Source organism: Limulus polyphemus, unplaced genomic scaffold (genome assembly GCF_000517525.1).
Source record: "Limulus polyphemus unplaced genomic scaffold, Limulus_polyphemus-2.1.2 Scaffold1381, whole genome shotgun sequence".
In the NCBI taxonomy this organism is placed as follows: Eukaryota; Metazoa; Arthropoda; class Merostomata; order Xiphosura; family Limulidae; genus Limulus; species Limulus polyphemus.
In genome coordinates this window covers 213,961-224,603 of record NW_013666991.1, presented here as the reverse complement: position 1 = coordinate 224,603, position 10,643 = coordinate 213,961, and the positions used below count along the sequence as shown (strand labels likewise).

The 10,643-nt window shown below is 34.0% G+C and overlaps 1 protein-coding gene across 1 annotated transcript in view; it reads left to right on the top strand.

Moving 5' to 3' along the window:
* Positions 1-5,684: 5,684 nt before the first annotated feature.
* Positions 5,685-10,643, top strand: part of LOC106463337 (SPARC-related modular calcium-binding protein 1-like) — an 85,431-nt gene continuing 80,472 nt past the window's right edge. Inside the window, exon 1 of the mRNA XM_022390811.1 lies at positions 5,685-5,834. Coding sequence (XP_022246519.1) covers positions 5,766-5,834 — 69 coding nt within the window. The 5' untranslated portion in view covers positions 5,685-5,765. The remainder of the gene's footprint in view (positions 5,835-10,643) is intronic.

The following is a 10,643-nucleotide window of genomic DNA, read 5'->3' as shown; positions in this document are numbered from 1 at the left end:
ACATTTTACTGAAAGTTCGGGAAATGGAGTTAATAGCTAAAAAAGTTCACTACCATGTTTCATGTCGAAAGGAATGCACTCGTGTAATGTAAAACGTAATGAAGACATTTTACTGAAAGTTCGGGAAATGGAGTTAATAGCTAAAAAAGTTCACTACCATGTTTCATGTCTTTGCACGAGTACATTCTTTCCGGAGAGTCATGATAAAGATGAGCCTGATGCACAGGCTATTGGGAAACATAATGTATATAATCAAGCTTCTGCATACATATGTCAGTGAGTTGGCAGCATCATTATCAAACGAGATAATGCGGAGTGAATGGCAATGTTAAAGGAGTGATGACTTATAATTTTGAATACAAGACTTAAAAGCTCAATGAAAAGTTGCTAATAAGAAGTCTGGAAGTCAAGTACAGTTTGGCAGCTAAACTACAGAAGTGAACTTGTGTTTCCTTAAGAACTGCCCAAAGGCCAAGCAGTCGAAACGGCGTTTGAAGATGCTGCCTCTGATAGAAAAAGAATCAGCATTAGTCTTAAGAAGAATGATACCTGTTGTCCAGAAATGTTATTTACCCACGCTCTGGCCTCCATCTCTAAGCTTTCTTTTAAGCAATAGTATACATTCACCACCACATCTTGATAACTTCCTTGCATGGGTGATCACTGGGAGAAAGGGAAATGAAAGATGAATTATCGGGTATTTATTACAAGATCTTTGTCAAGCTGCAAAAAGTGGACATTGGAGAATGCAAAAACAAATGATCAAAGTCGTTTTTTTTTGCGGTATGATTCATATAATTAAAAATATTCCCAAACTTTAACCCACCAACATATTTTCATTAAACAGTTGTTTTTAAAACGTTTACTGCATAAGCTTTTCAAATAATATTGTCTAAAAAATCTCAGGGGGTGGGCTGAACTTCTGGTCCACGGCCAACTATTAAATACAATTGTAGACATCCTGTAGAAGAATTTTTGAGTATAGTCTTTGGTATTTGCGTTGTAAATGTGGTAGGTTTAAGTCTGGAGACTTACATAGTTGCTCAGTGCACGAACATGTAAATAATACAAGCTGTACTCTAAAGATTTACTAAAACTAAAAACTAACGTAAATGAACTTGCATGAAACTTTTATTTACTCGTAGCTGCTATTCGTGCTTACTACAGTTTCTTAATAAACCAAAGACGATACTTAATTCTTTCTTTTTCATTTCTTTGTTAAACAAAACTGACGCTGTTTCTCTGGTATGTGACGTGTTAACAAGTTTTATTTCTAGTTGTAACAGATATAATGTTTATTCAGCTATTTTGAAAGTGTAGATTTTTGTTACTTAGTCAACAGCTCGCAGCCACTCTATGTATGGCTATACAGTTGTAACTAACCTCACAAAAACTTACTGCGAAGTGATAAGCCGTAAGTATTTTACATGAACTAGATTTTATGGGGAACAGTATTTTCCTGTGCTCCAACCAAGTAATGTATAATTTTTTCGCCAATACAGTAGACTGTTCCTACAAATCGGTTTAGTTTGTTTTGTATTTCGAGGGTTATCTGTGCTAGCCGTCCCTAATTTAACATTGAGAGGGAAGGCAAGCTAGTCAAAACCACCCACCGCCAACTCTTGAGCCACTCTTTTACCAACGAATAGTGGGATTGACCGTCACATTTTAACGATCCCACGGTTGAAAGGGCGAGCATGTTCGGTGTGACAGGGATCCTACGAATCGGAAAGTAATGTCTATTTCATTTCAATCCAAACTTAACCCTTCACGATTACCCCGTTATCGTTTAATTATATAATCTTAACCTAGCTGATAAATAGGTGTACCCTGTCCTCGTTTGCTAATTTCCAGGGTTTACAACAAATAAATTAGTTTAGAGTGCTTGTCTTCGTTCTTTCATTCACACTTATTCTAACAGGCAACATAAGCATTGTGCCTGGCTTAATTTAATTACCCAGAATTCTTTCCAAAAGGTAAATGTGTATACTGCCCTTGTCCTCATTCTAACTACCTAAACTTCTTTCTGGAGATAAGTGTATGAGTAGATCCAGTTCTTACTCTAACAGAACACGAGTTTTCGCTGTCCTCGTTTCGTCATCCACAACTGCTCTATCAAAGGATTCTCTACTGTGTTCATTTGAATATTACACATATATGTATAAGTATCTATAAAAGATCTATAGAAAGAAGTAAAATCTGTGTTAATGCCTGTCAATCCCATATAGAGACCCATAATAAATAACTCATCATAAAGGCCTAATAATGTTTTAAAAATTCTAAATAACTACTAGCATAATTATAGTATTTTGGCACTTGTGTATAAAGTTAAAATCATAAATAGTATTCAACGTTAAACTGGTACACAATTAAAAACATTTTATGTAGACCTATCTATGGCCTTCAAAAAGTTGACGATTCTACATGTTTCGACGTTACAACGTTATCCTCAGGAGTGAATTACAAGACAATTGCCAAAGTATTTATAGCCTAAGTAAAATGTTTTTAATTGTGTACCAGTTTAACGTTGAATATTATTTATGATTTTAACTACTAGCATATTAACTAGCAAGTAATTGTATGTTTAGTGAATTTTACAGTTTTACAATACCTCTTGGAATAGGTGGGGAAATTGCCACAAGAGTGCGATGTTTGGGAACCCAGAAGGCTTAACAAAACATATACATAATTTATATAAATTGAAAAATAATAAAATAATAAAGTTAAAGTGATTTTTATAAACGATAGAAGATAATAATAACCCAATCAGTTGTTCTATTTCCAAATTCAATATATTTACAGAGGCGGATCTAGGATTTCGAGAGGGAAGCAGTTTTATCATTTGGAGAATATATTCCATAAAGAGTAAAATAGAATTTTGTTCTTAAATTTAACTGAAAGGGGTACTGCTTTTGAAATGGGGTAGTTCGAACTACCCTGAATAACACGTTGGATCCACCCTTTGATTACACTTTGAGCTGCTTTTTCTTTCAGCCTTCTTCAGGTTTACTAATATGCAATAAAAACAAAGTTTAAAAGATACCTCAGCGATTGCACCTGAACACCATATTTACAATAAAAAACAAACAGACCTCGTATTTACAATAAATGAAAAAGAAAAACTATTCATCAAATTTAATGCTCAAATTTAATGGAAACATTAAAAACCTTTTCAGCATTATTTTATACTTATAGAGAAAGTCTCTTGCTTATTTGTTTTGTTTTAGAGCAAAGTCAGATTGGGCTATCTGCTGTGCTCACCGCGGGGAATTGTACCCAGAATTTTAGCGTTGTAAGTCCGTAAACTTACCTCTGTCCTACAGGGGGACAGAGGAAGTCTATATCGAACAGAGGAGTTCCAGTGTTGCTTACAAAATATTGATTGCGAAGATAAAAGCCCCAATTCGTTTTTTATCATTAATTTACTCACGTTATGAATTTAGAGAAGTTACTTTAGGATTTATAACAAGCGTCCACACGAGAGAGTTTCATATAAGAGTTACAAAAAAACATTTATTAGACGTCAGTTATTTTAACATTTTCGTATCCTTTACTTTAGTAAAAATATTTTGATGTTACATGGCAGAGTAATAGGCTAGGAAATAACGAAAAGAAAAGGGAACTATTGTATGTGTATATATATATATATATATATATACATGCAATTGTGAGAGAAGGGTTAATTGGTAGAGGGGTCGTCCTTACAGGATTTTCTAAATCTACGACAGTTCCTGAAGCCAACAGCTAGAGTTTGTGTGTTAAAATCCGGGGGTCGATTCCCCGCGGTGGACACAGAGGATAGCCTAATGTGGCTTTATTCTAAAACAAGTATACTATATTATTTCTTTATCGAACCTCTGCCGAACCTCGTGCAATATTATCGGGTTGATGGCAGAAAATATCGTTAACTGCGAAGGTACCAAGCTGATAAAACAATGTATTGTAATCTTTATGATCAAGAAAGTAAAAAAATAATAAAAATAGTATATTTAATTAGCTATTCTGATTTTAAATTGCGCTCCATCAGTGAAAAGTGGTGTGAGCCCTATTGTCAATAATTCAACCATCAGTGAAAAGTGGTGTGAATCCTATTATCAATAATTCAACCGTTAGTGAAAGTGGCGTGAGTCCTATTATTAATAATTCAACCATCAATGAAAAGTGGTGGGAGTCCTATTATCAATAATTCAACCATCAGTGAAAAGTGTTTTGAGTCCTATTATCAATAATTCAACCATTAGTGAAAAGTGGTTTGAGTTCTATTATTAATAATTCAACCATCAGTGAAAAATGGTGTGAATCCTATTCTTTATAATTCAACCATCAGTGAAAAGTGGTTTGAGTTCTATTATTAATAATTCAACCATCAGTGAAAAGTGGTGTGAATCCTATTATCAATAATTCAACCACTAAACTTAAGTCACTACTCGATGAAATTAAAGTATAGTACAAAAAAGGTATGTATAGCTTCTAAAAAATGGTTTGTTCACATCGAAAAATTTTGTATATTTGAGAAGTATTCAAGGTTTGATTGTATATATGACGGGTTTAAATGCCAAAAGTCAATGAAGCTATGAAATCAATTGGCCTAAAAATAGTGGCAAAAATCACATTAGACTGCATTCAATGTGTCTTATGTCTGCCACAAAAAAAATGCTGTTTTTACACGCCTTTAATTTGAAATCCTCATTAAGAAAAAATGTAGAAATATACATCTGCAATTTAGTACGATTTTTATCAGTATCATTGGACCTGTTTGTTTGTATCTATCTATGTATATACATTTCTACCTGGTGCATTGGTACGTTTATCTGTTGTACTTCTAGATGTGAAATAATGTTTATTACCCCTGTAGGCGATATTTTTATAACCCGCCTAAAACATTCAAGTCTAATTGGCTTTTTTAAAGCCACGAGTAATAATATAAACCAAAATAAACCAACTAAAATCTAAGCCGTTATCAATGTTTACATTAGTATTCATAAATGTATTGACGTTTTAACTGTCAAACGAAATATATATATATATATATATGCAAGGTTGAGATGTTTCGAACAAGTTACGTCGCTTTATGCACTTTGTAGTGAGTGCGCATGCTCAGAGAGGTATTTAGATAACTAGGCATGCGTGGCGAATGCTGTGGTTGATGGTGATTTTTAGAGCAACTGCTACTGGGACAGGCTTTAGTCACAAATTAGTATTGCAGCCGCGAGCAAGAACCCACGCAGGCCACACGAAGTGCAAGATATTGAGCAGTTCGTGTGAGTGCCGCGTGTACACTTGCACGTGAGTTCTACTTCTACTAATCTTGCATTCATAAACAGAATGTTATCAATTACTAAAGTTTAAGAAAGGAAAAAGCGAATGTGGAAGGCGAAATATGGATTCCTTTAACCTCGTTAGTTACGTTAATTAAGTTTTACTTTCACCTGGAATCCCTTGTTTGAATTTCAAGTGTTCCCGCGTTACGTATATTTATTAATGGGTCAAACTGATGATTCCGACTAAACTTTTATGCACCGGTAAACGAAACTCGTGAACTGTTCTTTCGTGGCGATAAGGTTAGGGCTAACTGCTCTCACAGACATTAAAACCTATCTTAAATCAAATATATTTCAATAATTTGTTTTTTTTAGCTGTATCTATGCAGCTACGTCGCTTTAATTTTCTCATTGTGATTAGTAGAGAATCTAGATCACCAACAGAAACCTGTGCGGACTAGTTTTACCATCAAAGTTCATTTTACCCATCTGACGAAGAAAACTATGATTACCTTACCAATGATCCTTTTAGCCATTCTACTGTGTGCTCACATTCCTCAAGTCAGATGTCAGGTAGGGTTACTAGATGTCTGTTACATTTATTGTTATTATTCGTTCCGTTTTCTCTCCGTGTAACGTACCTTATTATTACAAAAAAGCAAAACTAACATAAATAGGTCTGTCACCAGATCATTAAGACATAAAGATAGTATTTACATTATAGTAATTTCTCTGAAATATCGTTTTTAATTTAAAAAATTTGTTTTATATATATATATATATATATTAATGTTTTGTACGTTCTGTCAAATGTATGTAATTACAAACTTGTAAATATTTCGACTTAATCGTGCACAAAGTTAACAAACTAATAGTAATTTATGAAACTAATGATCAATATAATCAAAGATAATATTCTCAAGAATTATTTAATATTTTAGTAATGACTTTATTATAGATTGTTTGCATTTCTTGTGAAGTCCGTATCATATTTATTTTGTTGCTTTTTTTTTTACAATACTCATTGTAAAGAACTGAACAATTAAAATGATTGAAATCTCTCACTTTCTATGTTTTATGTAGAATATATAGGGAACCTCAGCAGTACTTAGTGGGGTTAATTGCGTTATTGATAGTATTGTCTCTATGTTTTGTCCCCCGGTGGGACAGCGGAAAGTCTACGGCTTTATAACGCTAAAATCAGGGGTTCGAGTCTCCTAGGTGGACACGACAAATAGCCTGAAGTGGCTTTGTTATAAGAAAACACACATACACTATATTTCTTGTGTTTGAGGAATCTCTTGGAACTAATAAAGCTATGGATCCACAACCATTTAATACATAAATAACTGAAAGTTTAAAAACAAACAAACTGATACTATCAACATGACCCTTCGTTAAATTTAGTGTTGAATTTCTAAACATTGTAACTTTTTAATCCTTTTCATTTTTTTATACTTTTCTCCTTGTTCGAGCTATGAATTTTACCAAGATTCCAATATGTGGTAACGACGGACTTTTATTAGCAGTTTGTCTCATTAGTTTCTTAAATCTTTGCTACTAATTAACTGTGGTAAGTTATAACATGGAAAGGCTTCGTTTCCTTACATGAGCCCCACTAATTTATGGGCCAGACGTATTTCTTAGAAGCAAGTTTCACAACGTCCTAACATCAACCATTTAAACTTTTAACTTGGTGGTGTAAATTTATTCTTAAATGGTCGATTCGGGAAGTTTAATGTTTTACATCGACTTATACGAAGAATAAATACGATTTGAAATGTTTTTTGTACTTTTAACCTATATATATGTACATCTTTTTACTGCTCTATATTTATAATGCAAGAACATTTAGTATAAGTCATTAAAGTCATTGTTATCTGGGTTATCAAGATTATATTGTGTTCTATACCCAGTGTTTGTTATAAACAACAACCAACAAAAACAAAATCCAAAAAACATCAATGTGGTTAATATCCTATACGATCCCCTAAGTCTAATTATTCATTAATTACTACTAGATACTAATTACTAACTTGTTCACGTCCTACACATTTCAGCTGCTACTTGCTGCCGTCTCCAGGGAAATCTTGAGAATAACTATTTCTGTATAGTGGTGGTAATTCAATTCTGGGTCTTCGTGATAGAAAGGCTGGTGTGTTATCAACTTGTCGATGTTTCTTAAGGTTAGCCCCCCCCCCCCCCAGTGACACAGCAGTATGTCTACGAACTTTTACTGCTAGAAACCGGGTTTCGATACCCGTGGTGGCCAGAGCACAGATAGCCTTTTATGTAGCTTTGTGCTTAATAACAAACAACAACAACATTCTTATGTTAGAACTTGAATCGAGTTTTCAGTAAGATAATCAGGTTTTGCTTACTTCTATGCTATGTTGTTTGAGGTTATTATCACTTAGGTGGATTTAGGGGATTCTTGTACATTTCTCTTTCTCATGTGTGGTTCATATCCCTTTTCTGGATGATAGGCTATTGTAGATAGATAGATCGGTATTATCGAGTCTTGTATTAAAGAGTTTTTATATTCTTTAACTGTAACTTTTCTTGATCTTTTTGTTTCTTCAATGTACCAGAATTTATATTCACAGGTGATATTGTAAACAGTGTTTTTTCCCCTCTTCTTGTGGTGTTTAGGTGGTTTGGTGTGTACTGATTGTCATCGTATTGCGTTGTGGCTTCTGAATAGTGTTCTGACTTAATGTTGTCAACGTATATTCTCTGTTGTTTTCCGAAAAACCTCTGATATAGGGGAATATAGTTGTTTGCCTGTGACTTTCTTCCTCCTCCTTAGTATCTTCGGTATTACAAATCTTGTTCATTCTTGAAGCTAGATAGTTTATGATACATGTCTTTATGCTGTTAGGGTGGGCTATAAATCAAGTCAAGTAAACAGCAAGCATACCAGATGTTCTATCAGGAAGACCCAGGATTGAATCACTACCAATACAGAATCAGTCCTCCTCAGGACTTCCTTGGTCAAAGGCAGATTAGCAGCCAAAACGTAAGATATTAAGAAGTTAGTCGTAATAATAACAATAATAAAAAAGGCAGAAACTAACTGGTAATGAGACTTAGGTGCTCGCATAGGCTACTAATCATGACAACATTGATATTCAATTACCATATAACCTTACCGTAAGTAGTAGGTGCTATAATAAAGTACGCTAATGTTTAGAGCTATCCGTTCTGTGCATGCACTGTGTGTGTACATGTGAATTTAAATACGATACTCAACTTTAACTTAAAAAGACCAGCTGGTGAATTATAAGAAGGTTCATAGTGAAAATGAAAGGATACAAATCTTGCAGTGAGATATATCGTTACTTCAACACTTGATTAGTGTAGCGCTAGCGTCAAAGATTCTCAACCTGTTTTAAATTGCGGTCAACATTACAGAAAATGTTCGCCCACCTCACTTCGACACAACGTAATATATACGCTGTCATAGTGTTTTTTTTTTCAGGAGATATTGGACAAATTATTAAGTTAAATTGCGCTGGACTTAAGACTGGAATCATAATATGAAAACCAAATGTATGTAAGGTTGTGGCAGCAGAACTATTAAAATTATATAAAAAACACACTTTAAACAAGCAAGACGACAGATGTACTAAGAACAAAATAAAAATACAAATGTGAGTTTGGAGTTTCAGTTTTAAATAAAAAAAACGTACTAAGAGAGCATTATTTTGATACGTAACAGCACAATTACAGAAACACCGATAGTTTGATTGTTTTATACAATTGAAACATTACTTATCAAACAGCTAATATTATTGCCTCACTTGAACATTTGATGGAAATATAACGAATTATGCCCAGGACTACTTTCTAGTGGATTAATACTGCTTTCACAAAACTAGTACTTTTACCAAGTGCGAGCTTACACTTTATTTTATGTGTCTACATTAGTACCTTAATATATATGACTGATTAAATGTAAACTGGAACACGTATTAAATAAAACCTAATTAATTTTTAGCAAATTTAATTACTTTATGAAATATATATGTAAAGAATCGTGTATTGATAAATGAATATAAACTAAAAAGAAACAAACAAAAAATAACGAAATGTCTACATCAATTTATTGCCTTTTTTTTCTGTTATGCATACATTTAAAATATTTAATATAAAACACCATATCCGACACAGAGCCCGCTTTGTGGCATCAAATAATCTAGACCTTGATTTGATGACTTCAAATCTGGGCTGTACTAGAGGGGAATGCTCGTATTTTACATTAACCTTCTAATAATACAATCTCTTAGCTAACATCGTACAAAGGATCACCTGTTTGTTCTACTTGTTCTTCTTTGATTATGGGAATTCCCCTTAGAACAGATCTAGAAAATGCAAGTTAACTATTAAGAGAAGAGGTATATATATTTCTATATATATATATATATTTTTTTTTCAATAATAAAAAAAAAAACTTTTTGGACAAACATTATTCACAAGTGACTTTATCCAACCAGAATATTTGTTGACTCTTATACATGTGCCTACATAACATGGTTTATGATTTATGTTGGTTCAAGCATACATAAATAATTAATATATCTACTGGTGTTTGAGATGTTCGACCAGAATCTCATATGTAGACTATGATGTCGAGATAGATCATTATGAACTGAATAAAGAATACCAAGCGACGGATCATCCAGGGAGAAGTCACTTTAACGGTTGTTTACAACACACAACAATTCTTATTATTTCGTCTTGACGCCTTTTGTCACAAGGAAGTATCCCCTGTTAAGGTTTGAGGCGTCATCTCAATGCATACATAAAATGCATATGTAACGCCCTATCAACTCAACGTGAGTTCGCCCCTCTAGTGTGATTTATCGCGCCCCCTAGTGTTGGAACGACTAGGCGTCATTTGGTCGTACAAAAAATAATGATTCATGTGAAGGGGACTGCGAATGTTGGACAAAGAATAAAGGAGAGGGTTGTAAGTACGTGTTTGTAACTTCTTTAAACAGAGTAGTTATACCTTGTCTTAAAAGTACCATAAGTTTGTCAATGAATGATTGTGAAATATTGTTTCAAGTGTATCGTGTTACTTCCACAATTTTCTTGGTTTCTGTTGAAGCCAATACAGCCTTAATAATATTCGTATCTGGGCATTATGCAGGTCTAGTCATTCTTGCTATTGTTCCATCGGCCTCTTTTTTTCCTTCCAGGTATTATTTCACCAGGCCCGGCATGGCCAGGTGGTTAAGGCACTCGACTCGCAATCAGAGGGTCGCGGGTTCGAATACCTGTCACACCAAACATGCTCGCCCTTTCAGCCGTGGGGGCGTTATAATGTGACGGTGAATCCCACTATTCGTTGGTACAAGAGTAGCCCAAGAGTTGGCG